Genomic DNA, 14,630 nt, shown 5'->3' with positions numbered 1-14,630 from the left:
ATGTGTTTGTAAGTTTGGTATTTTGAATTGCAAAAATCTTTTCGCTCTCCCTTTTTTTGCGTCACCATCAGGGGAGTAGTAAATGTTTTTATTAGCCACTTAGACTGCAGATTGGGCCCAGCAGGAGGTTTTAAGCCCCGCCCACTCAATTAAGTAATCAATCGCTTGTAAGTGTAGCTTATCTATAAGGGTAGAAATGCTTGTAAAGTATCTGAAAACGGAATTTTTAGCAGTTTTGGACTTTTTTTGAGTCTAGAGATCGATTAAACAGCTTCCCAAGAAGCTTTTCATTCTACCGTAGTTAACTCTTGGGGACTTAGGTGCCAATAGTGGAACGGGAAAATATCGATTATACTTCAGTGAAAGTGTTGAACAAAACGTTATTACACGTATTGACCCACAATCAATGTTTTCTCACTTCCTTGCACTCTCACCTTATTGTTCACACAAAAACTGTCAAATGTTTTTACTGCCGATTTAGAAACAGTTTCTGTACTTCTTCTTTATTCCTTTTTCGTGATGGAAGCAGAACACAATGTCCTTATCTCCCATGCAAGAAGCACAAAGAGAAACCCGGGGCAGCTGAAACCAGGAAGCGAGACCAAAACGCTCGGAGTTCAGCGACACGTGACTAATCTCACGCCTACTAACCTGAGCGCCCGTTCTGTATCGTACCAGATTAATTTGCGACAGAGAAGAAAATTCGCATGAAGAAAATCCCGAGTGTCAAATTGTATTATCTTTCAGGATTGATTGGTTTGGTCTAAAATTCTCTCGAGTCGTCTCGTCCGTATCCGTAAAGCCGGAGAGGGATGAGTCCTTGTTCTCCTCCATCTGCTTTTTAAGTTTGAGGTTAACACTTGTCAAAGTGTTGTGTTGGCCTTGTGCCCCCCTCCCCGTAATCCAGTTAAGCACCCGGACAATGGAGGAACAGCTGGCTTGGCCTTCTTGAGCTCATCGACATCACAGAGATGGACGTAAACCCCCCACTGGGCCCCTCAATGGTTTTCCAATGGACATCTTCGTAACCCTGACCGTATCCCGACACTGCCCAGGAGAAACCTGGCGGACGTTGGACTCACTCGGAGTCTTCGGCAACGAGATTCAGGTATCAGGACAACTCCAAGCTGCAATTTCCCAAATGGTCTGCTTTCTATTTGTTTTCTTCCTGAGATGCTTTCTCTCAACCCAAGGGGTGTCCGGTTCAATAGAGTCACAGATGCGGTCTAAGGTTTAAGAGGCCCCGCTTGGGCCATTAGTACAGCAGGGGGACGACTTTCCACCCCGGCCATGCGGGCTATTCAAATGCCAAGAATAGGAAAGTAGTACTTAAATGAGTTTCAAGGGTGTCCAGGCAGTTCCAAAGGGGATCTCTCAGGATTCCAGTTGGTCCGTCTGGTAGTCACCTGAACAGGCTGCTCCGGTTTCAGATTCCACGCTGACCAGACGGTAACGCAGAACTGAGGCAGCCCACCCAAAAGGGTATCAGGTGACAACGCTTCCGAAACACGGACACTTTTCTGCTCGGCCAATCGAGCAAGCCGCAGTGATTTGACTCTTTGTCTTGAAACGATAACGGCGGTGAATGATTTTGCACGACATGGCACATTTGGAAAGAAAACAAAAAAATGTGTTCAGCTGAATACCACCATAGTATCTCCTCGCATTGTCTTCCCTGTCTTTTGTTTCTCCAACTCGATAATGAAATGTCTTTTCACAGTCGTTTTTCTCGAATGGGACGACATTGTAACAATTGCATCTCAGCATTAGTCCATAATTAATAGTTAAAAATGTAATTACGTGGGCGGGGGGAGACAATGGGAAGGATACTTTACAGTAATTCCCCGCTGTCTCTTGCTTTGAGTCTAATTGTGTTTTTAGCCAGATGAACGGCTCAGCGCTGGTAAATAATGGATGGCTTACGGATAGTGAGAGCCGTGAGCGAGACGCCCTCGAGCTCTTCTCACGCCATCGACTTGGAGGTAGTGAAGACTTAATTGAATTACATCGAGGTTTTGTCTTATTAATCAAGGGCGAGGGTTTAACCCAGACCCCGAAGCCTGACCCTAAACCGTGTTGACGACCCTGACTGCAATTTTCTACCCTAACCCAGAAAAAACTTTTCCTGATTCCCAACGCGAGACCTTCAACACTTTGCTCGTTTCGAGTTTTACAAGCGGCAGATGCACGTGAGATAGCGACCGACGGTAATATAAGACGATCCTAAAACTGAAGGAGAGATGATAGAAAGAGGGCAATATGAACAATAAAAATGGATGGCGGAGGTCATAAACCCGCAGCACGATGATGATATCACCTTTTGATGAAATGCCACCGTGCTAGCATTTTACGAGTCCTCCGGTGAGAATTAGCCGGATGTTGCCAAGTTGTCGATCGGGTTTTAGGACAAAGAATTGAAAGGAAGGGGAAGCTAATTCATTAGCTGGTGATGTCATTTTTCGGACGCTGGTGACCTCACCCGTACATTTGCTTCGAGAAGGGTTAAGTGTTATCTCGGGGGTTGTATCTGGCCGTGCTCCGACGCCCTTGACTTGCCCCACTATGGTCCTTGTACCTGGGTGATAAGCAATGACGCATCTCCGCCTCATCTTCTTGGCCGTGACAGCTATTGGTCATCTGGCTGACGGGGAGTTCCCGTGTTCTATTTCATGGTAAACATAAATCAATGTGACCCATATTGGCCCTGTTACCTCCATAAAGTCCTGGATAGGAGCTTTTATTTTCCCCTTTTGTTACCACCATACGTAGGTTGCTAACGTTAGCTTATATATGTAACGAGTTAGCCTGCTAGCTAGCTCAATAGCAATCGAATCTCCGCCTTGTGTCACATGTGGGCCAACATAAGATGGCGGACTAAAAGGCTTGTCGGCTAGCGAGTTAGCAAGCTGAATATTACTCTTGTTTTGATACTTTTTGTAGCATCTCGCTAAAATATTAAACCAACTTTAGCGGAGGTCTCAGGAACTAAAACAAATTGAGCTACAGACATCATGAACCTTTCATCCAGGGCCATGAATACAAAGCAGAGATTGCAGGAATGGCGTGAATATTTTTTTCTTCTGCCTCAACCGAGCATTGAGTGTAGTGGGACACACTGCGAGCTAATTCCAAGCCAATCAATATTAGTCTGTGTTTCTTCCTGTGTGTCAGCCCAATCCAGTGCCCTTGTCAAACTGTCCAGGCGGCATCACTTTTGGTGACTGTAAATCTATGGCGGGCCTCGTTTCTCTGCAAGTCCACCAGGGCATCTGATTGAATGCGATGGAGATTGATTTCCACGCCAACTCCAGTTGCACTCTCGATTTGAACTTGATTAAACAGCAGGACACTTGTTAGACTTAAAACGATTGCTTGGGGTCTTTTCAAACACACCTGCACGCTAATGTGAAGATGCTCACAGTCTGAACTCCGCCTCTCTGTTTCTCTCTCGGCCAATGAGGAGGAAGCCCACCATGCTGTGAAAGCAGCCTGCCACAGGAGGAGGTGCGTCCGCCGGAGCCAAAAGTCTCCCTGCATGCGAGTGTGAGCTCACACACTGGAAGAGGAGGAGAGTGGAGGAGACGAGAAAAGAAGCCAGGTGCTTTCCATCATCCACGTCCCCGCAAAGACAGCAAAGTGATCTATGTGTGTTTGCACAGAACCGGGGATCCTCTGAGGGATGCGAGAGGGGAGCCAAGGAGCAGGAGCGCCTTTCAGCCCCGCGGGGGAGCTCAGGCGCGCGGGCATCTCACTCCGACGGACCGAGCGCCGTCTCCCCGGCAACCGCCATGGGCTGCAATTTGTGCACCTTGCAGAAGCGGGAGGAGCACTACAAGCTGCTCTACGAGATTGCACAGGTAAGAGGATGATGAGTGCCATGATGGAACACACGGCAAAGGGGATGAGATGGAGAGCGAGAAGAAACTTCAAAGTGGGACGAATATGTGTCTATAGGAGTGAATCCAAAATTGAATCGGTTTGAGATGCACAACCTTTTGATATATATATTATTTTCGCAAATTCCCAAGTTATGATTTGCCGAACTTTCGTGAAAACTGCCCGCTATCGTTTTGAATTTATTATGAACATCATCGCTTTGAACTGGGAGTTTTTACCTTTGGGGCATGTTTTAATATGTTCCCGAGAAACAGAGATGGTTTTTATTTATTTTTTATTGGCGAAGAGCCTTCAAACACATTGTCAGCATGGGCCGAAAATTCCGTTTCACAAGATTTGGATGTGTTGATTGGAGAAGAAAGTGTGAAACTCACTGTTTTTTTTCCCCCCCAACAATTCTGACCATATGGTTCGGCGTCCGGCGTGGCAAACGTGCTTTGTTAACGAGTACGACATCGGCGGGCCTTTCATTTATCATTTAGTCGTGCTCTGCGAGCGAGCAGCAGCAAAATTGGACACCGCCTCATGAGGATGATTTCATGGGCTGCTGTTAAACCAAGCGAAAAATTAGAGTAAGGAGGCAAGAATGAGCGTTATTATAAATAATGAGCTGCTTGGGTGCGAGGTAAGAAATAGCACACCTTCAAAAATATCATCATTGTTCACTCACAATGCTGCCCCCTGATGGTTCGGAGTATAACACGAGGCTTTACTGGGCCGCATTTTGGATTTTTTTTTTCTGAAACCATAATACTTGTCAAAGGCGGGAAAAGAGAGTTCAGTTTGCCAAAAGTGTGTCACCGCGGAGGCTGACGAGGGAGTGAGAGATTTCTCGGCAATCCCCCCGTGGGGTTTCACTTTCATCGTTTCTCAAGTCTTCTCTTGCTCCCTGTAGTTCTGGTCCAATGAGCTTTTTCGGTGCGGTTTGCGTTTCCACGGATACCACCCGCTTGGATTACGAAGATGAAAGCTAATTGATGCGTATCACTGGAGTGGAATTGTTTATTTTTGTCACAACAACAAATTCGATTGTTTTCCAGCACAGTGCCCTCTAGTGGTGAAGTGATGCAAATTCGCCACTGATCGATACATAGATTTTTTTGTTGTTCCATGACGATATTATTATTGGTGAGCGTCGTTCTATTGAGTCCGCCGGGGACAGATGCTTAGCCACATGTCCAGCCTGTTAGACAGCACCATGGGGGGGGGGGGGGGGGGGGGGAATCTTCTCCAGTCCGGTCCAGCCGGCCGCTCCATATGGCCTCCTCAGACCTGGGCCATGACATCAAGCAGAATAGGTTGAAAAATATATATATTTTTAAATAAGCCGACCTTTTCAATTTGATCTGTATTTCATTGTCGGAGTGTAACAAGTGGTGCTGCCAGCCAGCGTGGGTCAGTAAGGAGACCTTTGCCCACATGAGCGTAATTGCACTTGACAAGAAAAATGTATTGAGTTAGAATTTTTTTTTTTCACGTCATACACTTTCATTTCTTTTTTTGCGAGGGGTCAAAAAGGCAAAAAGCAGCTGCGCCACGACGACTGTGCTGCTTCTGATAAGCCTGAAATGAAAGCCTGACTGGGGGGGGGGGTCGACACAATCCGCCTCCCCCCTCCCTTTCAGACAAAGATGCACACACGCAAGATAGACGCATATTTGCACATTCTCTGCTTTTACTTTTACGACTGTGTAAAAATGTCAACTCTAGTTTTATGTGTGTTGTGGGGACTTATCTGTTGTTATCACCTTTGGCCAATTAGCCTGCTCAAGATGATAGGATAGGAGAAGGATCAAGAATGAGGGAGGAAAAGCCTCCTTCCTTATCACTAGCCAGCCACTGTTTTAACTTTGTTCCATCCCACTGCCTTGACCCTTTCACTCTCTGGCGCACTTACTAATACACTTAGGTGTAACTCCGCCCCCTTTTTTTTTTACCTCGGAGCATAGAGAGACAGATAAAAGTAAAGGAGACAAGAAAGAGGGAGACTAATCGGATTTTGGTGTGCGAGCTGCTTGCCGGTGACGCTGGCCAACCATGATAACCCAATAACACACCTTACGGTTACATCTGCAGGCTAAAAGCCAACCATCTGGAACTTGTCATAGGTTTGATCGTGATTGGCCGATTCCCGTCAAAATGTACATAATCGGCGAATTTATTACCGATTACAAAAAACGTTGCAGCCTGCAGTCAACATGAGCCTGTGTTTTGTTTTTGTAAAATTAAAGGAAAAAAATTTGCAATTTTTTTCAATTAATCGACTTCTTAAAATAATCGTTTGAAAAAAATGGTATAAGTGTTGAAAATAAAATCCCAAATCCCGCATTACAACATCACAAATTCCAAAACGTATCACTTCTTACACCCACTTTGACTTTTCATAACACGTCAAGTCCATTTCAAAAAGCCTCAGTGAGGACGCAGGTGGTCCGAGGTGGGATGAGATTACAGCAGCACACCCTGGTGTTGAATTCCCACTTAACTAAGCTCACTTTGGAAGTCAATTAGGCCCACTCGGAGGTTGCCGTCGAGTCCAGTTACGGATAGAATAGCGCTAAACCATCTGCATAGTCGGCGGCTATGATTACACGCGGCACTCGTGTGCCTTCGGGCCGCAGAGCGAGAATGTCCAAATGGAGCCGAGTTGTGGAAACGTTTCACTGTGGATCCATTTATTGCAAAATAAGTCATTGGTAGTTTTGGTGGCAACTACAGATTTAGTTGGACAAAATTGTTTTTAAGCTTTTAATTTTTGTCATAAAGTGTGGCGGTTTTTAGATTTACATCTCCACCAAAGGGCAAACTTCTTGTTATGAATAATGCTAATGAGCTACCAGTTAGCATAAACATGCATCACTTTGAAATTCATTGAAAAAAAAAAGTTGTAGCGGTGGAAAAATATCGAGTTCACACTCCGGGCTTTTTGTAAAAATAATTTTATGCAAAGAGCCAACGCATGAATCTTTGATTTGCTATTTTTTTTAGGCTCTCGAGGAAAATGTTTCACTTTCCAAGTCTTTTATGCTAATTATTTTTTTTTTGCCTTTAGCCCAAATCTGAAATAAATTAATTCATTAGAAGACAATCAAAGTGCCTTTTTTTGGAGGGGGCGGAGCTTGTTTTGGGTTGTAAATGGCAGAAAATTGAAGGTCATTGAAGCTGTAAAAGTGCTTTCCTCTCCTCTTGTGACAAAAGCAGGCTCATTACGGCGGCGGCAAGACGGATGCCGGCTAATTGTTCTCGTCTTGGCGGGATGGCGAGTCTTGTGGATTCGCTCCGTCGAGCTATTAGTTCAACCGCAGAAACCTCGGTGCCATCACTGCGAGGGTCTTCGCCCTTTCATTTGGTTTTATTTGTCAGCTTGTGCATTTTCCATTTAATTGCAACCTCAGCGTTAATATCAATACTCCAGCAGTCCTCGTTGAGGCTGTCATGCGAGGAGAGATATAAAAGAAAGCGAAATAACCACAAGAAGCTTGTTTTGCATACGGAAGACAGCAGGAAATGAAAAGTGCTCCGACAGATTTTTTTTTCCTTTGTTATATTGCATCCCCCCGTGAGAACAAAAAGTCCAATTTAAAAGGAATAAAAGCAACTATGGCTGTGAAACACGTTATTGACTAGAATGTTGACATTTTTACTTTTGTGGCTTCATCCATTTTATATTACAGTCATTTATTTTATGATTTATTGCCATAATAACAGTATTTTTAGCTCTATGTAATATTGCTGATTGCTTCGACTCCTTCAATCCATTATATATATATATAAAAGAAAGACCAAAAGAATATTTATTTTGAATTCATCTTCAGTGGGCTCTGCTTAATCCACATTTCATGTTGGACGTAGAATTAATTGGCTGTTTTTGTGCGCAACCCCGCGTCTGCAAAACGCTGAAGCACACTCATTGCCTCTTGAGCCCACTTTTTTTTTTTTTTTTTTGCATACGTGACGGCGAAACGCTGCAGTCAAGCACCGCGTTGACATCCGCGAGCGGCCATCTTTACAGCCTGCTAGCCGTTTGATTTGCATTTTTGGCTAATGTCTCCTATGAAATGCCTTGTCACTTTGATTAATTGGTGCATTGCTGAAATGAAAAACAACATTAGTGATTGGACAATGGGGGAGTAAGGATTTACATTTGTATGATTTGTCCAATTTATGGGCTGGTATGACAAAGCCAATGTTAGTCTAAATAAAAAATAGCTAAATGAATAGTATCTAGCAAAACCAGGAGATATTTTGGGGTAAAATGTTTTGAAATTTATTTTGCCTTTCGGGCATCTCAGCCTCCCCGGAAATTCTGATCCTAGAACCGCCCCTGGTTTCAAAGGCAAGTTTGGTTTTAAAACAGTATGGTCATTTTTAAGAGTTCAAAATGCCCAACCTGGCTTACTCGAATACTCAAACGACTTCCCGTGGTGTATTTCCGACTCTTTCTGCATCAATGGCATGTTAGCGTCACGAGGCAAAAGAGGTCAATGTGATTCACTGCAGCCTGTCACTCAAAGTCCCCCTTCCACTTTTATTATTGAAATGAGACATTTATGACGGCCGCCGTGGCCTCAAACCAGATTGTGGCCGCGAGCCGCCACCTGCGTTTCCGTCCCTTGTCGCAAGATGCCAATTTCCCCTTATGGAATAACAATGGCACTTGGATTGAAGTGAAGTTCACAAGAATCTGAAGGAACCTGATTGGGCCAAGGTGGTCTTTTTGTTCCGTCGGCCATTGTGAAGCTGCTCGGTGACACCTGACGTTATCAGTTCAGTTAATCCAGCGAGCATATCTGTTGGGAGAACATGTATGAAGAATGTCTTTTTTTTTTTTCTCCAACACAATGACACACTATCTGACAGATTCCCCATCACGCTCTTATCTCCACGCGGGCAACACAAATAAAATCTCTTATCTGCAGTCCTCCTGTTTGAATTGAAAAAAAAAATTTTTTTCAAGGGGCTGACTCTTGAGCATATTGGAAGCCTCGGGCTGACCTTCATCGTGCTACTTTTAACCCCAATTTTCAAGAGACGCCATTTGCGCTCCAGCTTGGAAGCACTCGTGGCTGACGATGAGTTTAATTAGAAGATCACAAACTAGTTGATTAATAGCCCGTGGCCTCGAATGGCAGCTTGCTGCTTTCCCCCCTTCGAGGATAGATACATATATGTGTGGTTGAATAAAAAATTACTTGGCGTGCATATGTAACAATAAATGGCTTAAATTGTGCGAGGATTTAATATATGGGCTGTTTTGACATTTATATTCAGATTAGCTGACAGGCGTCAATCACTTCGGCAGAGCATGTTCACCTTTCACCTTACGGGGAATAATAAAATATAATATAAAATATATTTATTGTTTTTATTTATCGAATGGGCTCACTGTGATTAATTAGGTGGAATATCTGATTGATGTCTCTGCAGGTGAACAGGCGTAACTTCTCCAAGGTGGAGCAGGATGAGACGGTGGCGGAGGCCGTAAGACGAGATCCCGTGGCGGAGGAGGAGGGTTGCGTCGCCGACGTGTGCACGCAAACTGATATCACCTTCGAGCACATCATGGCGTTGGCAAAGCTACGCCCGGCGACGCCGCCCGTGCCCGACGTCTGCCCGTTTTTATTGTCTGACAGGTGCGAGCTCCGTTCTTCTATTCTGTCGTTGAATGACAACTACATGAGACAAGACTGCTTTCTTTTCAGCTGCCATTCTCTCCACACAATGGAACACGAGTTCTACGAATGTCCTGAGTACCTGTCCAATATACCTGCTGAAGTGGAGCGGGCTGAAGAGTTTGTTTATGAGGTACAATTTTGTCTCAGTCTGGCACACGGCAAAAAAAAAAAAATGGTGTGCTTGTTATCAATATATACAGGTCTATTCTGCTTGCCCCGCCCCCTTTCTTTGTCTCAGCCAATCATCTCCCTCCTTAACCCAACCTGTCCAGTTGTTCCTCATCGCATGAGTTCAACTGGTCCAATAAATAAAATAATAAATAAATAAAATGAAAAATGACGTTTGGTGAACATTAGAGTTCATTTTGGACCAAGCCCAATGCTACACCAAATTCCTTGGTTGGCTGCTTTAATGAGCAGACATGTAGCCTGTGTGTGTATGCACTAACAAACGGATGACAGCGGGTCCCAAAGAGGACCTGTGGGTGATCGCCTGTGACAGTGACGAGCCGCCGTCAGCTCCGTCTGGTTTAATGGGCACTTCCTGGTTCAGCGAACGCCATTGTGGGTCATTAGGGTTCCCCTCGCTGCCAGCTGAGGTTTAAATCGCCGTGTGATATGGGTGAGAGGCTTCGTGCAAGGTCAGCTTGGCAGACAGGTAGCACATCAGGGCTCTCTCTGACTGGATGGATGAGACAAGATAGTCCTGGAAGTCCTGCTGATTGACAACATGGTGCCATGAGACTCACAAATTGTAGAGTGCTTTTGAAGTGGACAAGGTCTAGGATGTTAAAAGTAGCTTTGATTTATTTCGCCCGATGGTTTGCTTTGCATAGAATAGATCTGCAGTATAAGCAGATAAAGGAACAATACTAACAGGTATATATTATTTATCATCTACGTAGAGAGACTAATATTACTGCTGTACTGAGAAGCTGAGAGATGAGCTGACAGTTTTGTTTTGCAGTGCCCCCAAAGGCAGGATGAAAAATGACCCAAAAAAAAACCCAATTAGAATATTAAATAAAATAAATTATAAAAAAATTATAAATAAAATAAATGAATAAATAAGTGATAAATAAATGAAAATAAATTATGAATAAATGATAGATAAAAATGAATAAATGATAAATAAAAATAAATAAATGACACCACGTTGTTCCACAATTAAGACCCAAAACACATACAGCAAAACAATGAACATTACGTGCCGCAATCATTTCTTTTCAATTAGACAAGATGTTAAGAGGCAATTAGGCAGAAATGTAGCAGATGCCGCCGCCGCCGCCGCTGCCGCTGCGTATAACATTTACACATCTTTGCCATTTAACACCAGCACGTAAGTGCCAATGGAATTGTTGGGAGATGAAATGATTTGATGTCACGGCTGTCTGGATACAAATCCGGGCTAATCATGTCTGATTGAACCTCGGGACCATTTTTTTTGCACAAACCACCCCAGCTTGATGACATCACATGTTGGTGAGGTCTGCTTCTGAATTTGGCTGTCACGTCTTATCGAAGTAATAACGCGGTGAGGTTTTGCCAGTTGCCGTACATTAACATAAACGGCGACCTTTGAAGGTCACTTTTACACAAAGGGTTCAATGCCATAGAAAATAATTACTTCCGCTGTCAATCTCGGATAGCCCCTTCCACCCACCTATAGGTTATTTACCTTCTTGGATTACTCATCTGGTTGGTTCACTTGAAACCATTGTGAAGATAGAAACTTATTGGGTTCTCCAACAGGAAGTGGAATTATGCAAGCAGAACACTCAAGAGAAACTGGGCCTAACGTTGTGCTACCGGACGGATGAGGACGAGGACATGGCCATTTACGTCAGCCAGGTAAAATTTCTTGGAGAACCTTTGTTCAAATTATTTCCTGGGTTAACTGTTTTAGCAATGCTTGTCTGAAATTCTGGTGTGTTTGGTAAAGGTGGAGGCCAACAGCTTAGCAGCACGAGACGGACGAATTAAAAACGGCGATCGTATTCTACAAGTAAGTTTGTACATTACGTTTGATCCCTCCGTAAAGACTTTGTGACCAAGCACTGTACAAACAAACACAGGAGCAAAAAGACAACCCTAAAATCTCCTCTCACATTTCAGCTATTAATTCTCTGGGCGTAGTGTATCTCTTTGCTCTCGGTGCCATTATCTCCTTATGGCAGGCCCATTACTCTAGAGGAGAAAAGATGAACACCTCCTGTCAAACAACAGTTAATTGTATGGCCAGAGAAGACTGAAGAGGTTGGACGGTGCGCTTGCTCAACCTGTGGTGGAACATCCTTAGCGATGTGATAGCTTGGAGGGTTCTAGATCGTAGATGTGTGGGGTTCTGAAAAGGCTGATAATTTTTGGCACGTTTCTGAGTGCAGATAAATGGCCATACGGTGCATGATAGAGAGAAGGCAGTTTCGTTGCTATCAGGAGAACATGGAAAGAGCATCGTCCTGCTGGTGACGAGGCCAGAGACACAGGTAACCACCTTGGTCTTGACACCATGTCAAGGTTTCTTGGTTTTGAGATGATTTGGTTTTCAGCTGGAGGACGATGTGTGGCTTGACGATGAGCAACAAGAGTTGGTGAAGGAACTGAAGATGGAGATTCTGGAGGTGGGGAAGAAGAATTGCAGCCGCAAGCAAGACGAGGTGAGACTTGGCATCGGAATCCAGATGCTTACCGAAGGACTGGTTTTGGAATTCTTTATCCGCAGGGTCATGAGGAAAGGACAACGGACGCAGCGACCTTCTCCTCCAACAGCCAAGACAAAGACAGCGGGTTTGGGTGTGGTACCGACAGTCCTGAGCACCAATCGTTATCGGCCGGTCTCTGCAGGAGAAGTCCAGCTCAGTGTTTGAGGGACCAATGGCGAGCCCAGAATCCACACAACAAGCGAGGTGCTCTGATTCCACAGGACAAGCAAAGGACAGCAAGTCAAGGTTGCGAAGGGGTAGTGAACGTTCACGAAGGTGGAAGTGGGATCTTGGCTCTGGAGAATCACTTCCAGCAACTTCTGGAAGTCAAGTGTCAAATCCGGAAGGGCGTGGAGTGCGGGGTGTACTCCATTCGACACAGTATCGAGTGCAGCCTCACGGAACAGGGAGGTGGACCTGGAGATAGCGCTGAGGAGGCTGAGGAAGGTGAAGGGGTGGAGCAAGAGCTGAGGATGTTGAATGAAGAACTACGCAGCATTGAGCTCGAGTGTCAGAACATCATGCAGGCCCATCAGCTCCGCCGGCAGACGGACGCCTTAACCCCGCCGTCTTCTTCGCCGGGTCGTAGGCTCAAGAACCACGGCAGGCTGGCAGACATTTACGAACACCCTAAGAGCCGAGAAAAAGACAGCTCCAGTGCCTACAACACAGCCGAGAGCGCACGGTCCACCCCGCTGAAGGTGGAGCCATCTCCCGAGCACTCCCTCCAGAGACGCATCAGCATCGCCAACCAGAAGAACCTCCAAATGGCCTCCAGCAGCTTCATCCCTGTTCCTAAGTCTCAGGGCTCACTGGAACATGGTGCACCAGCAGATCCCGTTGTTTTCTCAAGCAGCCCGGACCAGAGTAACCCCTCTCGATCCGAGTCCGACCCGGCGCTGCCTGCGGACGATGAACGCTGCGAGAAAAAGGGGAGAACCAAAGATCCAAAAAGAAAATCGCCGTTTGCCTCATACCAAACAAGTCCTTACCACGGCTCGCTCGGATCCCGGCAACTTCAGGTTGGTACGAGGCGTGTCAATTGAGTAGACCCTTTGGAATATTCAAAGTTGATTTGGTCGTTGGCAAAATCACAGCAGGTGACTTCCTGATCGAGATCATTTCTTGGTCCGTTTGTGTTCCAGGGCTACATGCAGCTGCTACAACAGCACTCTTCCTTGGAGTATACCCAGAGCCAGCTGAGTCTCCTGAGCGTCTGCCGGGATCCGCTAAACCGCAACGCTCGCTCCGGGGAACCTCGTCTGGAGTGGAAGGTCAAAGTCCGAGCGGACGGTTCCCGCTACGTGGCCCGGAGACCGGCTCGAGACCGTATCCTTAGAGAGCGGGCGCTCCGGATCCGAGAGGAACGCAGCGGCGGCATGACCACGGACGACGACGCCATGAGCGAGATGAAGATGGGTCGCTACTGGAGCAAGGAGGAGAGGAAGCAGCATCTGGCGAGAGCCAGGGAGCAGAGGAAGAGGAGGGAGTTCATGCAGAAGAGCCGCTTTGAGTGTTTGAAGGAGGGTCTGGCCAGCGGGGCCGACGCCCACAAAGAGCTCAACATCCTGGAACTCAGTCACAAGAAGATGATGAAGAAACGCAACAAAAAGATTCTGGACAATTGGATGACCATCCAGGAACTGATGAGTCACGGGGCTCGAGTCCCAGACGACTCCCAAGTCCATAACGCCTTCTTGTCTGTTACGACGGTGTAGGAGAATGTTTACAGTCATTTTTTTGGCAAAGACGGTTTTTGCTTGTAGCATTTTCTCACTTGAATACTTTTTGCAACCTCAACTATTTTACTATTATTACTCGGATTTTGGTAATGTAGAGAATTTTGGTCCAACTTCCATGATCATACGTGATTGTGACTCCATCTCAAACTTCAAGACAACATTTTTTTTTTACACCAGGGGGGGAAAAAGGGGATATTTTTCACAATTTGTAATCTCGCTACTTAACTTTTTGTATGAACTTTTTTTTTTTTTTTTTACACTGAATGTTAATGTGATGTAAATAGATTTGTTGTAAATGTATCACCCAAAACTGTGGAGGTCCGAAATTGTACAACCTTTAATGTCCTTTTGAACAGACCCTTAAAAATCAATTCACGCGTGATTAATTTAAAATGTTCAACACGCATATTTATACTGGTTACTATTATTTATATTAATTGTAAATTATTATTCTTAATTATTATGGTTACGTGGCTACCTTACATTTAAAGATGTCAATAAATGTCTTATTTGTAGCTTTACTACTTTAAAAAAATATGGCTTTGAATCATTCATTGCTTAGGAATGAAAAATTCTCTTTTATTATTTATTTATTTATTTATTTATTTATTTAT

At 44.9% G+C, this 14,630-nt stretch overlaps 1 protein-coding gene across 2 annotated transcripts; it reads left to right on the top strand.

The window, feature by feature from the left end:
- Positions 1-3,468: 3,468 nt before the first annotated feature.
- Positions 3,469-14,034, top strand: pdzrn4 (PDZ domain containing ring finger 4). Of its 2 annotated transcripts, XM_049761479.2 has the most exons (10): positions 3,469-3,598; positions 3,660-3,857; positions 9,325-9,530; positions 9,600-9,702; positions 11,325-11,423; positions 11,515-11,577; positions 11,957-12,058; positions 12,122-12,229; positions 12,295-13,296; positions 13,420-14,034. In XM_049761479.2, exons 2-10 carry the CDS (start codon positions 3,789-3,791, stop codon positions 13,990-13,992), a joined length of 2,325 nt encoding a protein of 774 aa, XP_049617436.1. In that variant the 5' UTR covers positions 3,469-3,598; positions 3,660-3,788; the 3' UTR covers positions 13,993-14,034. The 2 variants fall into 2 exon arrangements, with proteins under 2 accessions (XP_049617436.1, XP_068505773.1); XM_068649672.1 differs by having other exon boundaries at positions 3,529-3,857.
- The last annotated feature ends 596 nt before the right edge of the window (positions 14,035-14,630 follow it).

The sequence above is a fragment of the Syngnathus scovelli genome, chromosome 22 (genome assembly GCF_024217435.2).
Source record: "Syngnathus scovelli strain Florida chromosome 22, RoL_Ssco_1.2, whole genome shotgun sequence".
Lineage (NCBI taxonomy): Eukaryota > Metazoa > Chordata > Actinopteri > Syngnathiformes > Syngnathidae > Syngnathus > Syngnathus scovelli.
This window is presented reverse-complemented; position numbering and strand designations above follow the sequence as displayed.

Coding starts and splice junctions, on each gene's coding strand:
- pdzrn4 (XM_049761479.2), top strand. CDS start 3,789: ATGGGCTGCAATTTGTGCACCTTGCAGAAGCGGGAGGAGCACTACAAG. Junction 3,858..9,324: donor TGCTCTACGAGATTGCACAG/GTAAGAGGATGA, acceptor ATGTCTCTGCAG/GTGAACAGGCGTAACTTCTC. Junction 9,703..11,324: donor CTGAAGAGTTTGTTTATGAG/GTACAATTTTGT, acceptor GTTCTCCAACAG/GAAGTGGAATTATGCAAGCA.